The sequence below is a fragment of the Crotalus tigris genome, unplaced genomic scaffold (genome assembly GCF_016545835.1).
Source record: "Crotalus tigris isolate CLP2741 ecotype Arizona unplaced genomic scaffold, ASM1654583v1 scf7180000024286.1529876, whole genome shotgun sequence".
In the NCBI taxonomy this organism is placed as follows: Eukaryota; Metazoa; Chordata; class Lepidosauria; order Squamata; family Viperidae; genus Crotalus; species Crotalus tigris.
The window spans coordinates 354,554-372,431 of NW_024100459.1; the positions used below are offsets into that span (position 1 = coordinate 354,554).

The 17,878-nt window shown below is 38.9% G+C and overlaps 1 protein-coding gene across 3 annotated transcripts in view; it reads right to left on the reverse strand.

Moving 5' to 3' along the window:
* MAPKBP1 (mitogen-activated protein kinase binding protein 1) overlaps positions 1 to 17,878 on the reverse strand; it is a 132,890-nt gene that overhangs the window by 77,023 nt on the left and 37,989 nt on the right. For all 3 annotated transcript variants that reach the window (XM_039323881.1, XM_039323882.1, XM_039323883.1), the window contains one exon: positions 16,662 to 16,753. In XM_039323881.1, coding sequence (XP_039179815.1) covers positions 16,662 to 16,753 — 92 coding nt within the window. The remainder of the gene's footprint in view (positions 1 to 16,661; positions 16,754 to 17,878) is intronic.

Here is a 17,878-nt window from a genome sequence, read left to right on the forward strand (position 1 = left end):
AAAGCCAATAGAATTAGACTCTATTCAAGAGAGTCTATTCCATTGGCTTTCAAAAGCCAGTAGATTCTATTGGCTTTCGAACACCAATAGAATAGAGTCTCTTGAATAGAGTCTATTCTATTGGCTTTCAAAAGCCAATAGAATAAGAGGGAGTAGCACAGCTAAAGAAAAGGGAGAAAAAAATGGCGGACAGCCTTGTTTGGCGACCCCTATGAAATGGTTGTTTGACCCCAAATGGGGTCGCGACCCATAGGTTGAGAACTGCTGTCCTAAACACAAACCTACCGATTGTCAGCCCAGCATTCTACCCTTGTGAGCCACCGTACTCCTATAACAGATAATCGAGCAGTCAGTTGGTGAGCATTTAGTAAAGAATGCACTGTTTCACAGGAGCCAGCATGATTTTATCAAGAGTAAATCATATACATCAATCTGATCTCATTTTTCTAATAAACTGACTAATTTAAATAATCAAAGGTAGATGGTATTATGGTATGGACATTTGATTAACTGTCCCTTGAGATTCTAGTAGAAACGATAGCAAAATATGGTCTGCATCACATCACCATCAGATATAGAGAGAATTATTTGAACAATAACATCCAGCAAATATACATCAGCAATTCCACACGAGTCTGGAAGAAACTTGTCAAATAGCATACTGAAAGGCTAGGCCTGTGTTGTTCAGTATTGAAAATGATTTGGATGAGGAATTAGAAAATATGATTATTAAATCTGCAGATGACCCAAAAATAGAAGGAATAATGAGCATTTTGGAAGGCAAGTATCATGATTCAGAAGATCCTGATAAGCTACGGTGATGACCAGTATTTGAACCAAATCATTTGCTTTATACGCAGAGATATATTATAAATTTGAGGTTTTCAGCTGTAGGTCAAGCTATGCTCCTTTTTTTCCACCCATGACTCTTCTTTTGTTTTTCAGCAAGAAATTGCAATTATATATGGTTTTCTGAATGATGCAAAAGCTATGCACAGCAAAGGACAGGAGCAATTGTTTCATGATCGATACAGGGACAAGGTAGCCAATGTTAGGAAAGTTAAGTTTTTATTCTAGAATCAATAATAACATTTTTCTCCCCATTGTACTGATATTCATAAGCATAAATATTTGAAACCATCCAGTGTCTTTGCAAACAACTAGTCCATGTGGGACAGCTATCCCTGTCAAACTGATTAGAAGAAAATAAAACAACATTCTTTCATTCCAGATGAAATCTCTTTTTTAAAAAAAAAGTGAAAATAAGAAGAAGAAGAAGAAGAAGAAGAAGAAGAAGAAGAAGAAGAAGAAGAAGAAGAAGAAGAAGAAGAAGAAGAAGAAGAAGAAGAAGAAGAAGAAGAAGAAGAAGAAGAAGAAGAAGAAGAAGAAGAAGAAGAAGAAGAAGAAACAACAACAGTGGACCACCTGGTAAGCTATTGTAAGAAGATTGCACAGACTGACTACAAGCAGCAACAGGACAAAGTAGCAACAATGGTGCATTGGAAGATCTGCAAAAAATATCATTTGCCTGTAAGCAAAAACTGGTGGGATCATAAAATAGAGAAAGTCAAAGAAAATGATAAAATTAAACTGCTCTGGGACTTCAGAATTCAAACAGACAAGCACCTGCAACATAACACCCCAGACTTAACAATTGTCGATAAGAAAGACAAAAAAGTCTTGATAGTGGATGTGGCAGTGCCTGGAGATAGCAGAATAGAAGAGAAAGAACTGGAGAAGATAACAAAATACAAAGACCTACAAATAGAAATAGAAAGACTGTGGCAAAAGCAAGCAAGGGTATTACCAATAGTAATAGGCTCCTTGGGTGCAATCCCAAAACAACTGGAGCACCACTTGAACACCATTGGCATTGACAAATTCGCTATTAGTCAATTGCAAAAGGCCGCCTTACTAGGAACTGCTTCCATCCTGCGACGATATCTGTAATACCATCAAACATCCACATCTGCCTATCCCAGGTCCTGGGTAAGGACTCGATAGGTAGACAAAATGCCAAATCCAGTCTGAACATCTGGCTGACTGTGCGATGATTTATAATAATAATAATAATAGTAGTAGTAGTAGTGGTGGTAGTAGTAGTAGTAGTAGTAGTAGTAGTAGTAGTAGTAGTAGTAAAGTTGGAAGGGACCTTGGAGGTCATCTAGTCCAACCCCCTGCTCAGGCAGGAAACCCTATACCATTACGGACAAATGGCTGTCCAGTCTCTTCTTAAAAACTTCCAGTGTTGGAGCATTCACCTCTTCTGGAGGCAGGTTGTTCCACTGGTTAATTGTTCTAACTGCCAGGAAGTTTCTCCTTAGTTCTAGGTTGCTTCTCTCCTTGATTAGTTTCCACCCATTGCTTCTTGTCCTGCTTTCAGGAGCCTTGGAAAATAGCTTGACTCCCTCTTCTTTGTGGCAGCCCCTGAGATATTGGAACACTGCTGTCATGTGCCCCCTCGTCCTTGTCTTCATTAAACTAGACATATCCAATTCCAGCATCTGTTCCTTTTATGCTTTAGTCTCCAGTCCCCTAATCATCTTTGTTGCTCTTCTCTGTATCTTTCTAGAGTCTCAACATCTTTTTTACATCGTGGTGACCAAAACTGGATGCAGTATTCCAAGTGAGGTCTTACCAAGGCATTGTAAAGTGGTATTAACACTTCACGTGATCTTGATTCTATCATTCTGTTAATGCAGCCTAGCACTGTGTTGGTCTTTTTGGCAGCTGCAGCACACTGCTGGCTCATATTTAGGTGATGTCCACTAGGACTCCGAGGTCCCTCTCACAGTTACTACTATTGAGCAAGGTACCCCCTATACTATACCTGTGCATTTGGTTTTTCTTGCCTAAATGTAGAACCTTGCTTTTTTCACCACTGAATTTCATTTTGTTAGATAGTGCCCAGTGTTCAAGTCTGTCCAGATCCTTCTGTATCTTAAGCCTGTCTTCTAGAGTGTTGGCTATTCCTGCCAGCTTGGTGTCGTTTGCAAATTTGATGAGTTCCCCATCTATCCCCTCATCCAAATCGTTGATGAAGATGTTGAAGAGTACTGGCCCCAGAACAGAGCCCTGGGGCACCCCACTACACACTTCCCTCCATGTAGATGCAGTTCAATTGAGGACCACTCGCTGAGTACGGCCGGTCAGCCAGCTACGGATCCATCTGGTGGTGATGCTGTCTACCCCACATTTTTCTATCTTGTCAAGTAGTAGGTTGTGATCTACTTTATCAAATGCCGTACTGAAGTCCAAGTAAATTATGTCCACAGCATTCCACTGATCCACTCATTTTGTCACTTGGTCAAAGAATGCAATAGGATTTGTCTGGCATGATATATTTTTAACAAACCCATGTTGGCTTTTAGTAATGACTTTATTTGCCTCTAGGTGTTCGCTGATTCGTTGTTTGATTATCTTTTCCAGCAGGTATTGAGGTCAGGCTGATAGGTCTGTAATTTCCTGGGTCCATTTTTTTTTCCTTTTTTGAGGATGGGAACTACATCAGCTCTTTTCCAGTCCTCTGGTAGTTCCCCTGTGCTCCAGGATCTTTGAAAAATATAGTTCAGTGGTTCTGAGATCACATGGCTTGCTTTAGAATGGTGTATTTTTTACCAAACACATATATGTGAGTGTACACACTCACTGTTTTTATTTCTTCCAAACTGAACATCACTCTTGTAGCCTTCTCTCCAGCAATATAATAGCCAATGTTCAATGAGATCATTTCTTGAGAGATGCCAATCACTTTTTTAAATTAAGGAATAGGCAGATAGGCAATCCCAAAACCCATAGTTTAAATAAAGCATACATGTTAAGGAATTATTTAAAGAAAGAGGTTTAAAATCACATTATTAAATTACCTAGAATAAGCTCAGTAAATGAACAGATGTTATGGGAAAATCTCTGAAGACATTTCCATGGCATTCTAATCACCAAATAACACTGTTTTTCATTGAATAACACAAAGCAGGAAAGCTACATTGGGAAACAGTGGTTTGTTTTATATAACCATCACTTCTCCTGCTTTGTAAGTAAACTTCCTTTTCCCAATCAAAGGAAGCAGAAGCAAAAGGATTTCACTCCAGTTTGCTGTCAATAGATCTATTTTATTTGGAATTGGTCGGAGGCCCTTCTTTCTCTTTGCTATAGTCCAGATTAGAACACTGGCAGTGTGTGATGCTTTCCTTGGGTGCAGAGTAAGATGTTATTCCAATTCCTGCATTCTTCCATGAATGAAAGGGCTTCTATTGCCTCTGATTTATTTGGGAGAGGTAGAATCACAGAAGAAAGAGAACAAAAAACTCATTGAAAAAAAGTAATTATAAAAAAATTAAATGCAATATCTGTACCAAAATTCAGAATCCAAAAAAGTCAATACTTCCTTTTAAAGATCTTTTAACCATACAACAGACCTCAGACAAGATCTGTATCTCAGAAGAGCAACAATAGTGATAAAAGATTAGGAACTACTTTGGAAGTATAGGCAATGTGAAAAGAATATCACAATTGCACATTACATCAATAGTAAAGATTTTTCTTAAATCCATTCCACAAATCCAGTTATCCCACTCTGATTCTCATCCTTAGAGAGTGCTTGCACTTAAAGCGGTATATAAGTCTCATAAATAAATCCTTAACAAGCTGAAATAAAATGCCTTAAGCTGTTATTGTCTGCCTGGAACTGCAAAAGTAGAGGAAATATTAGACACTGGGCATGCCAGCAATTATTAGCTAGTAAGCTTCAGTTTAGTGGGTCACCTGTTGTGCATTGTGTTTCCTCCTCTCTTAGAAAAACAAACTGAATTATGTTACTTTGTCATATTTTAATCTTGGAAATATGCAGTTATTACCTAGGGTCTTAATTGATAGGGATAATCCAAAAATATTGCAATAAATAAAAAAATAAATGTGACATTACAAAAAGAGCAAGTCATATTTGTTTTACCTTTCTCAAATTCCAGGGAAATCAATGCAAACCAAAATTCCTAGCACTAAGAGTAATGAGTCAGTGCAGTGGAATAATGTTTTGAGTCATGTATTGTTTTAAGACACATCCATTTTGCAGAGGTAGTGTAGCAAATTGTACTTGTTCGTTTTTCGATAAATATGCCATCTTTCCATTAAGTATTCAAGGTAATGTACTTCACAATCCCTCTTACTTTATCCCACCTCCGCTATACTCTAAACTAAAATTCAATACAATGTATTTACATGTTAACCAACATTCCTTTCTCCAAAAGAGACGGATTTATTTGCTTTGATACAAAATAATAACTATCCAGTAATGGGCAGAAAAAGCTGGTTTTATGCACTGCAGACATAAAAATAATAATAAATGACTTCAAGATACACCATTTTTAAGGTTTAACCAGGGATCTTTAACTTCAAAAACTGTATGCAATTTTATTTCTTGTTAATCTAAACAATGTGACAAAGATATCCACTTCAAATTAACTGCCCTAATCATTTAAAAAAAAAATATTTTCAGTATTACTGAAAAAATCTTTTGAACGCTTGTTATTATTATCCCTTTATTTTATACATATGGTCCTTGGGTAATGGCCATTCATTCAGTGATCCTTCACGCTTACAGCAACAGCCATTGAGCAAGTGGCTCTCTGGATTTCTCCAGCCATCACAGCAACCCTGCAGGGATGTGGCTGCAATCTGGGCATTTGGGCACTTGACCACTGGCTTGGATTTCTGACCAGCACAGCATCCCTCATTCAGGTGATCTTGGTTTGTGACTTTTCCGGATGGCTTCCTATGAGCAAAGTCAGTGGGGAACCTAGCAGGAAGTCAAAGATTGTGGGCACCTGAGGTCCTCATTTAATGACCAGTGAGGATTTGCTTAACAATGGCAACCAGGGACTTCCACCACTAAGCAGCACAGTCACATGATCTCACACTTTATGATTGCATTGTTTAATGACAGAAATCCCAGTCGCAATTACCATAATTAAATTAAAGCTACCTGTGCGTTATCATTTTAGCCTAAAAAGCTTTAAATAATCCCAAATGCTGCCTATTTCTAACTGCTTTTTAAAATATTTCCTTTCCTTTGAGCCAGAGCTGGACAACATATTCCCAGCTATTTAAGAAATACTTCACGAGAAAGACAGTCACAATTTAGTGTCTCTGCTTGAAGCTGATTCCCTCCAAGCTACCCACTTTATGACCTTCTCAAGCACAGGCAGGCCACAGCAACAGTGTTTTGCTTAAGTTAGAAGATCAGAAGAAGAATAACTATATTGTCACTTTGAATGTACACTAATCGGCATACATTAAAATGAAATTTCATTGCATACAGCTCTCAAAGGGTCACCACCTCCGATATACAGTACACTACATAAATATGACAAAATAAATAAATAAATATAGAATTATGCATATACCCAGATATATCATATGGCACGGAGAAACAACAGTCTAGTTTCAGCTGTGTAAGTGGCCTGCACACATTTAGTGACACCCAATCTTCATAGGGATAGCACTTTCTTAAGACTGAAAAGCCTTTATGAGAACATGCTGTGCATAGCATATAATTTGGCTAAGAGGTCTTTTTTTTTTTCATTTATCCATGTAGTTATTTATGCGCCAGAAAAGAAAATGAAGAGAGGAGACTCTGCAGTGAGAAACATGCAGTTTCAAAGGGAATTTGCGAAGGAAGGAAGGAAGGAAGGAAGGAAGGAAGGAAGGAAGGAAGGAAGGAAGGAAGGAAGGAAGGAAGGAGGGAAAAAACTTGTCATTCAACATTTGATATGATTTATTCTTTATTATAGCAGAATTTTTGGCTGGAGAAATACTGAGTGATATCTGCTCCCACATCCTACCATTTAGCTTGGCTGTGACACAGATGACTGTCATTTTCCATGAAACTTGGCTCAGAAATGACAAGCAAAATATCTCCTAAGTTTAGAAAAAGCAGATTCTGAAAGTCTATGACTCAGGAGTACAGGGCTCCTCAAGTTCATGAGGTTTAAACCAAATAACCAAATCAAAGGAATAACCAGGGTGATGATAAGAGTTAGAAGGAAAAGATTATTGACATTCTGCACTCAACTCAGCAAGGTTGCCATTCATGCTGGCAACATTAGCTTAAGAGGGGAAGATCTCATACTTTCAAAATCCAATGGTACCCAATAATGATACCCTTTACACCCAACAGGCACCAAGAGGCTGGACAACTTACAGTGAAGGCTAAAGTCTAATGGTACATGTGACAGAGATTCATTTGTATCCTTCTGTAGGAAGATGGAAATTTAGTCTAGGTTTTGAGCTAAATAACAGTGCAATGATGTACAATGATATAAGAAAGGGTTGCAGAAGCATATCCCAGGCATTGCAGATAGGCTCTGAGATGTTTTTCCTCCAACAGAGTCACTTCTGGTATCAAAGCAAAGGTGAAGAGAGGCTTGGATAGGTCTATAGAAATGCATACATACGCACAACCCTTCCTTTAATAACAGAGGCAGATTAGCATTTAAACACCCAGATCTTTCACTGACCATAATATCACAGAAGAGAATCTTCATAGACATATAACTTCAGTGAATACAAAACTGTGAAGAAGTACAGTATTAACATTTTTCTTTTGAACTATAGGAACACTGCCAACATAAGCCTCCTAGCTATTCTCATCAATACATTTGTTTTATAGTTTATAAGGGACTGCCTGGTGCAGCAGTTCAGGTATTGTACTGGAAAAGAAAAATCTAAATCCATCTTAAAGTGACTTTGGGCAACTTATTCTCTCTTAGTCCAATCTAGAAGTACCTTGTGAGGGGAATAAGAGAATGAAATGCTACATTAGCAGTATTGACCTGAATGAATAGTGGAATATACGCCTAATCAAATAAATAAAACACAAGGTATAATTGCTGTAGGGCTTATATCATCATCATGTTCTCTGTATCTCCGCCTCTCTCAGATCTCTTGGACTGTATTCACCCACTTCCCAGCCAACATGACCAAAACTCTCATCCAACAGATCTGGAAGGCGCCCAACTGGGGGAAGCTAATCTTAATAGTCTGAATCATTATATCAGGTTACAATGCTGGGTACAATATAACATCTACTTGGCACTGAGAAGCAAAGGCAGATTCTTTTAATGATAATGCCTGCAGGATCTCTCAAGAGGGTAAAGAGCACTAGGAATCTCTCTTACACAAGGTACTACGATTGTGCTATTTTCTTTAAGGCTTTCTTCTGGGTCAATATCAAGTATTTCACCAGGTTCAGCAACTGGATTGCATCTCTCTCTCCCCCTAACACAGGGATGTCAAAACTCAATTTCACTGAGGGCCGCATCAGCATTGCGGTTGCTCTCAGGAGGCTGGGTGGGTGTGGTCAGGGTGGGTGCGGCCTACTGGGTGAGTGTGGATGGAGTTGGGTGTGGCCTACTGGGTGGGTGTGGCCAGCTCTACATCGTTCACGTCAAGGGTGCCTGTGGGGGCCTGGGCAGGAGTGGGATAGATCTGAGGGTCTCTGGCAGAAGGGGGTGGGACTAGGGCAAGTGCCAAGGCATGGTCCACTGGAGGAGCCCCACTGTTCCTCTCAGGCCATGCGGGGTGGGGGGGCTTATGGAGCTAAGACTGAATGTGTTTCAGCATAGATGGCCACCACAAAATTGTACATTGGCTCCCAGCTGGCCTGGTCCAGGGCCAAGGCAGAAGGGGCCGTTCCCTCACTGTTTCCAGGATGGCTTTGTGGGCCACATGAAACCACTTCGTGGGCCGCATCCGCCCCCCGGGCCTTGTGTCTGCCGAAACACAATATCCCCTATCAAGATGCTACCATACTTTCTTCTGGATTCAGAGCTCTGGGCCTTTTAAATCAGGCTGACCTCTAGATCTGTACCGGTTCCTGAACTTACTGTTTCCAGCTTTCCTTAAATGTCATCACATCAATAACAACAGTTCTATTTTTCTTCATAAGCAATCACAACTCAGCCTTCCCAGAATTATTCCTCGACAGCTGTCTTTTTTCACCTTCCTGCAACTCACTCAATAGCTTCATCCATTCTAATACCAAGACATTATATGTCCGATTGCAAAGAGCAAAAAAAGGCAACATTTTAGCCCCTTTATTTATTGTTTGCAGGGAGTAGAAGAATGATACAAAGTGGGGAGGATTGGTCACAAAAATGGACAGCATCAGTTTTTCCCTTTTTTCTTCATTTGGGGTTGCAAGGATTTTTTTTTCTTTTGTGTCAAACCATTATGAAAGCTTATTCTATATTTTTCATTACATTCCAAACAATATTAGTAGGTGACTGAAATTAGACACAAAACAATCCTAGTTTTATAAGTTGCTAGGACTTAACTTGAGTCTAACCAGGCAGATTGTAAGTTGCCAGCTATGGTGTGTAAAACGTTAACTTGAAGAAGGAGAAGTTGGTGGATGGTGAACAACTTGGAGGAAAGGGGCTTCATAGTATATGTGTCTTTGCCTGAAGCAAAGGTTTGCATCTTGCTAATTTCTTTCTTTCTTTTTTTTAAGAAAGAAGATATATATTAAGTAAATTGAGCCATAAAGCATCTGGCTTGGGATTCAGATGGATGAGTTTCTCCTCTTTACGTCCTTTTACTCTTCAGTAGTAACCTTTGAGGGTTTTTAGTTTTGTTTTACTTCTTGTTTCTAGGATACAGAATCTCAGCAGCAACGTCAACAAAACACACACATAAGCATGTGGCAAGATCGGGAGAAACTGGAAAAGGGCAACCAGAATACTTTGGCCTGTTAAAGTAAAAATATTGTATAAATAAATAAAAGTAGCTTAAAGCCTTCCACCATTATTAAATCTGAACAAGGTGTGACAGTTAAGAGATTGTTTTCACAAAGTTGCTGAAGGTTTCTTCCCATTGATAGCCTAGTTTGTATATACAAAGCAGGGGAAATAAGGCAGTTGAAAGGCTTTCTAAGGTGAACTGCAAACTACTTCCCTTCTTTCACCAATAAAGGAAAGAGACAGAAGTTAGAGATGAACACACAGATTGGGGGTAAACAAAAAGTGGTTCAAGAGACATATCCTTTGTTTAACACACGAGCTGTGGCTCCTGAGTCAAGAGATATATCCCCACATGCTGTAGATTATGGCATCTCCTTGACATGTTGACAGAACTAAAGCTTGCATTATGCATCCCACTGCAGGAATGAAGTTAGATTTTGCCACCAGTCCAATAAATCCCTTCACCTCAAGTAGCCCAATGTCTTAGGTCAATCCAGGATAGATGGGCCAATTCTTGGGTTGCAGATACTGCTGAGAATAAATTTACCTCACATGCGGAAAAGAGATTTACTAACTGAACTCCAAAGTGATCCTGTCTAAAAGATTAGTTTAAAAAATGTACTTATGGTCTCACCTCAGCAAAAGGTGAGATGAGTACTTTCTCCATGGTGGCCCCAGGGTGTCATTTAATATGTGGCCCCTCTCAGAAAGGCTTAATTTCTTCCCTTTTGTCATTCAGGATGACACAGAAAGACATTGCGGAAAGACATTAAGTACAACTCCCATGGTAACTGGGTAGACTTTCTCCATTATAGGTTTATTTTGTGGCTAAGGAGGCAGTACTGGCAAGCTTGTCTTTTATCAGGAACATTAGGATTAGTGATTTGTCATGTTGGGATCAATGTTTTATGTATAGTCCCTTTATGATGTTCTCTACCCTTGGCTGTTTTGAGACGGTGCAGAAATTGCATTTTGGGGAAGTAGAAGCAGGACAGGGGAAGAAGCAGAAGCCACTACCTGAGACAGTAATGACATGGAAAAGGAAAAAGTTACTGCCTGCAAAGACAACAGGGACCAAGGAGATGGAAAGGAGAACAGATTCATCCAAAAAAGGATTCTTTCAGCTCAAGGAGAAAGAAAAGAGACAGGACTACCAACGCCTAGAGAAGGAAGCATAGCCTGACTGTATTATCCTCTTCCAAGGACCCAAACCATCTAGTAGACATTAGGTCCTTCTGATGCTCTTGTTTTATTGGGGGGGGAGGTACTTGTGTACGTGTGTATGTCTGTGTGTGTAATCTGTTCTTTCTACTTTGAAAGGGCCTGGTGGTTCTTTATAGAGCCTCAGAGGATCTTATGAGATAAATCTGTGCAGGCCCTCCTATTCACAGAGGGCCCTGCAAAACGTATGACATCAGGTTAGAAGAAATGCAGCTATTACAAAGAAAAATGAAGCTTTAAACCAGAATGGGAGGAAGATTTGGCTTTTGTGGTTTAAGGAGGCCAGTAACTTCAGGCTGCTCACTAGCTACGAGCCAAGAGCTATTATGAAGCAAGCAAAAATGTTCATTTCATCTCAATATCCTTTTGGATCACAATGAATTGGGGGGGGGGAGGATTTTTGAAAACCAAGGAATAACTTTGGTATTCACTATACAAGCTGCTTTATTACTTTTATATAATTAATTACAATTGAATGGTATATGTCATGAGGTTCTTGGACTACTGAAGCCTGTGGTCTGTGGCTTTGTCACTGCTGGCATTGACAATTGAAACACAAGATAGGGAATCATGTCCAGATCCATGGTCCTTGCCTAAAGTTGAAATACACAGATTCTCCCTGGGTCATTTCATCCATTTTGAATTTAGAAAAAACATTAGGATTTATAATGAAGTAAATACAAATGTGTGACAAATTATTAAACTACAATCTCATGAACACATGTCACATGAATCTTGAGAATTCACAGCAAGGGTTAAAAGTCTCTGTCATCATTAGTCTTCATTAACATTTTCTAGATACAGACAAGAAAAGGCAAGAAGGTGAGGTCTCCACCTGGCAACCAAAAGAAAGGAGAAACCTCATAACAATCAGAACAACAAAGATTCTAAGGGCATTTAGGGATTGTCATCTGTTCTGCCACTTTCTACACCTCCTCCTGCTGATGTTCATTTAAACACTAATCTTTTAACTCAGCAGAGGAAGAGCTACACTATGCACCAATTACAGCAGACTAAAATTGCATTTAAATTACAGGTTCACTCTTGAGTCAAGTCTCAGGCTGGCTGAACTGAGAGAACAGGCCATGCAAAGTACCATTCCCCAAGCCAATGTTACAGGACCTGGAAACCCACTCTGGTACTGCATTAGGCACTTCGCAATTTATGAATTCTGCAAGAGAAATCTAACTTGCAAAGTTAGATTTATTAGGATTGGGGTTTCTGTTTTGGAACAAATAAATTCAGCAGATGCCAAATGGGATTTAACATTAGCATTTATCAGACAGATAAAGAAAGGGAAATTTAAAAAGACATTCAGAAGCAAATTACAAGATTTTGACGTGGTCCTCCTGTGAGATTTAAGCCTTTAATTCTTTCCAGGGTCCAACAATGTTAACAGCTAAATGAATGTGGGCTTCCCAATAACTGCTGAAAAAATAATGCTTTTTACGAAGTTGGGTGCTGAGCTGAAATTGCAAGTGAGTTGAATCTCAGGCCTGCCTTGTATTGGCACTATTTAATAAAAGTTGAGTCAACTGATGGGATATTTGGAGTGGAACAGAGCAGAACTAAGACATATGCAAGAACTATAAGGAAGGCATCCATGTGGTGTCAAGCATACTGTGCACTGCTCCAGTCAGCAAAATGCATATTACTCCAAGAACAAACAATCCAGCAAATTCTATTCACCACTGCCTTTTTTTTTTTAGAAGAAGGCTGGAGAAAGAAAAACTCCATAGTCAGTGTAACAACAGTGCCAAGCAGATTTCTGCACCCTGCCAAGAAGGTATAAATTCCTTGAGAACATGAGAAAACAAACTGACCCTGCAATTTAATTAGGGCAGCCAACCATTTCTCTTTTATGTCTTGACAGTGGAGTATGCCCCAGCAACGTAAAACAGCCCACCATAATGGACAAGCAACTATTTAGCCAAATCACACTGTAGAGTTTATGAACCATGATTCCTTTATCCAAATTTAGAAAGTTGATTTATGTATTTGTTAGACTTCTGCTTCCTTATATATTTGCACTTTGGCATTACCAGTTAGGCAGACTTTAATATTATTCTAATGGGAGATTTTGAAGAAACTAGTTTTGTTTTTGATAATTACTACAATCTGCAAGACTCTTCTGAAAAGTTCAGATAAATTTCCTTTTTCTCAGCTCCCTATATTTTTCTGAAAATGCTAAAGACGCCTGAAGATTCCTGCAGTTTCTCAGGCTTTATTAAAATATCCTTAGCTTGACACGGTACATTGGATAACAACTTCCCAAACATTTCCTTATCAAGTGGAAATAGAAATGATTTCTGGTTTTAGAGGCTGTGAGCATGACGAACAGGTTCATTTGGCAGGAAAAAATAAAAACACCATTATTGCTTTCAAGCTGCAATCCTGAGGTCTAATCATCCAAAGCTCTGGGTGTGGCTCTCAGAACCCCTCCAAAAGTTGCTACTGATTTAAAATTTTCATTTGCTCAAAGTGGAGGCTTATTAAATACATGGGAGTAATCCTATTAACTGGATTCTGTCCCTCCCAGTTAAAGTCAATTAATTTTAAATTTTCTCTTGTTCCCACGCCTGGGATACCTACCAAAGATTTGTAGTCCTTTGAATCCACATTCTGATTCCATTGTTCTCCCACAGCTTACAATAATAACTGAGTGCACTGCCCACTAAATGCATGGTTCTACATTTTCACTGATTTTCATTGACATTCTTTTAAAATCCATTCTGAGCTCTGCTATTGTGCTATTAAGTATGCACAATCATAGTGGCAATTCTTTTAACAGAGAATGAAACATACAGTTCTAAAACCAGCACACATGCAGACAAAAACAGCCTTCCTGGCCTTAAGACATGGTTGCTGAGGCATTGTAGCATTTTATGGGACAAACAGCAAAGAGCACCGGGTGGCTACCTATAGAACACAGAGAATGTAGCATGACAGCTGTATAAAGCCATCATTCTGCAGCAAAACTAAGATGCTGTAAGCCACCCAGAATCACCTTGTGGTGAGATGGGTGGTAAACAAGTTTAATAGATAAAAATCCAACCTTATGACCACACAAAAATCAACCACAAGGGACATTAAGCATCTCTTCAAAGCAACACTTAGTTTCTTAACATCTTATGTCTGGAAGGGTCCAGTTCTGGAAACAGACTCCACAAGAAGACTGAGATAGGTTGTATTAACAGAATACTGCAGGTTTTCTGATATTTACTTTCCCCTCCCTCTTATACTCACTAAGGCAAGGAGGAACCACCCTGAGTCTCTTCCCAATACAGTCTTCTTTCCAGGGCTCAAGGAATGCTTCTGCTCCTTTTATTGTCTGAATATTTCCCTCAAGATCATCTCCATGGCTCTTTTTGGGAGGTAGCAGGGAGGGAGGGAAAGAGGTGACTCCAGCAGGCAACTTCTGTGATTTTTGTCTTGTCACCTAGCCCCTCCTTTGATTTAATTTTGCTGCAGCATTCTGGCTCATTTGCCTAGCAAATACCCATCAGTACCTTGCTAAGTATTTTCATTTTTTACCAGCCAAGAAGTCTAAATATTTAGCCTTGCCTCCAAATCCCAAAATTCAGGACTTATATACTAGCTCAAATTTTGATGAGGCACACCAGACTTTAAGAGGTGACAGAATAACACAGCAGGTAAAATATCATCTTCAACCCACAGTAATCTGGGATGAACAGCCTTCCCCAATCCAATGCCTTCCAGGTAGGCTGGGCTAATACAGCTTTCATCATCCCCAACTACATGGCTATACTTGAGAAGTACATCCAGATTTCACCATACAGGCCTCCCATCTTAGTGTCACCGCCTTTCTTATATCTATCCTACAGATTTTACAGCCTCTTTTCTGAAGGAAAACATCTCTTCTAGTTTATCAGAGTCTGAGCATACTGTAGAGTAAGCTCAGTGACAAAAGCTGCTTTCAAGGATAGCATAACCAAGCTATGAGAAAAAATGATTGCTGTTCTTCTCTCCTCTATAGATTCACTATGGCCAAACCAACAGCCTTCTAAGACTGGCTTCAATTTCTTTTCTTCTTGTTTGAAATTCTTTGAACCACCCACTGACATTAGCAAAATGAAATTATCAAAACAATCTAAATATTCACTGCACTCCTGAATCACTGCAGTTTCAAACTGCAGGACTGCCTGACCCATGTCAGCTTTTCAAAATGCTTACTTACAGTTCCTAATTTGGATCTCTGCCCTTCCTAACCATTTTGCTCTGTTTCCACAGAAAGACAGAGTACACTAGGCCCATGCAAAGAAGAGAAATTGGCTCCAAGAAAAGACTACCAGCCCTTTCTCTAAGCCTGTCTTTCCAAAATAGCATTCAGCTATCCTTTGCTGAGGCGGGGAGTGGAAATTATTATTTATTTATTTCGCAGTGGGACTACACTACTCGTAGTATTAGTAAAATCAGAGCAATAGCTACAGTACTAAGATTGGGCTAGAAGGCAGTTGGGAACACAGCAGTAACATCACCAAAGACCCTGATACCAAAATACGAGATTCTTTTCTAAGGTTTCTTTTTCAAAGAAAAAGAGATATATTGAACTTGCTCTGATTTTTTTTTTCTTTGGGGAAAAAATAGATTAGATTAAAAATTGTGCTGCAGAATTTCCACTTTCAGGATTGGAGGAATCTTCCGGGACCACAAAAAGAGAATGAGGCTGTGGACAAGGACGATGTGGTCAGAGAACATTGGAGCTAATAATCTGAATCCATTGTTTCAAACTATTGTTTTGATCTCTGTGAATACATGTAAAGCCTATCTAAAAATTATGTCAAATCAAGTAGTGATTAGTCACCATTTCAAGCATCTTCATTGGCTTCCAGGAAAACCCGAAGTACATTGCCTTTTAATACTTGCTTCCATTAATACGATGGGAGGGTTCCACTCACTGAATTTATCCACCAATTAGGTAATTATTTTGGCCCATTTAAGAAATACTGGGAAGAACAATCTAATCCCAGGACCAATATTACAACACAGAACAACTATTCATGCAAGAGGAACTTTGGCTCATAAATCTTCATATCATACAGCTATTTCCCATTCTAAAAGGGCAACTCCAGCTTTATGAAGAATTCAGATTCACATTTTTCTGACTTTCGTTTAACCTTCTAGTTAAAAAAAAAAAAACCTTAGCAGAAAACAAGAAGAGGAACCTCAAAAATAGCAATACAATAGGAATAGCACTTAGACTTACATTTGGCCCCATAGTTCTTTAAGAGTGGTTTACAGAGTCAGCATATTGCTCCCAACAATCTGGGTTCTCATTTTACTGACCTCAGAAGGATGGAAGACTGAATCAACCTTGAGCTCTGTCCAGATAGAACTGCAGGCTGTGGGCAAAGTTTGCCAACAATATTGCATTCTAACCACTGTGCCACCAAAGAAAGATAATCAGTGCAGTAAACCTTACCAGGTTTAATATACCTCTTTTCCTTTAAAAAAAGAAATCTCAGAAACATGACAAAAAAGATTTCATTAGTGATGACAGATGAAGAATACAAGAGTTTTATTCCTTCTAGCAACAATTTAAATTAACATTGCTTATACATCATAATTGGAATGAATTTAGGAGAACATTTCCAAAAGTCTCACTCTACTACATGACATGTTTGGCAGACTTTATCCTTAAGCAGCCTTGCAGTCATTTAAAGAGTGCCTTTAACAACTTACCCAGCTGGATAAGCAATGAGACCATTCTTAGGATCACAGGCCAATCCTCTGCCACCAGACACAGTGATTCCCAGCACTTTTTCTAAAGTCACCTAGTTTAAAAACAACAACAACACAAAGATGATGAATATATAGCTCTGACATACTGTACAACTACATATTGTGCATGTGCTATAGTCTCCTCATTTTATGCATCAGTTTACTCAGTGTATTATTTATCTCAGGGAGATCAGATGACATTAAAAAATCTGTTTTAAAAAAAACTATCCAATATTGAACGTTCTTAACTTGATGAGGACAGCAATGATGTTCTTTTTTAAAAAAAAACGAAACTTCTCCATAGCAACCGAAAAGAAGCTATTTTGAAAATCACTTCCAAAAGTGAAACCAAAACAGAGACGATCAGAAAATAGCTCAGGAATTCTGGGAGTTGAAGTCCACGAGTCATAAAAGAGCCAAGGTTGCCTATCCCTGGTCTGGGACAATATTCCACAGATATTGTAAAACTCTTTCAGCAACACTTGGAGGAAATGCCTTTCCAAAGTTTTCTAGAAGACATGGACAGATTTCAAATCTTTTTAAAAAGGCAAATGTACTCTCATCTTTTAAGGCATTAGAGAGGTTGGACCGTCCTTCAGTTTATTTCATTTAACCTGAAACTAAGTAAGATTTGCCTTTGTAAATATATTATGAACATAGTACCAATTTAAGTGTTGTTTTTTTTGTAGCAATTTCACAATGGTTAAGCCTATTAACAACCCAGATATTTGAACTTAATAGAATAACAGAGTTGGCAGGGACCTTGCTCAAGCAGGAAATCCTACCTACACCATTTCAGACAAATGGTTGTCCAATCTCTTGTTAAAAACCTCCAGTGTTAAAGCGCCCACAGCTTCTGGAAGCAAGTCGTTCCACTGATTAATTGTTCTTCAATGGGTGAACCAATCTGCTTTTTGTTCCTTGCAGTCCTAACAAGCTATTCTGACTTCTACCTGTTAAAAAGTAGCAATGTAGCTGAAGAATAGGTACTATTTCATAGAAACCACCCCCCAAACCCACACCAAAAGAAACATACTGGTGATGACACTTGAAGGAGTTATTTACAAAGTGTTTTGGGGTGACTGAAGCACATTCCTCAAAGGATTAAAGCAGCCACATCTTCATTCAATGTTTCTAAGAGCCATCTTTATTGGTATGGAAATACTTTACTATAATTG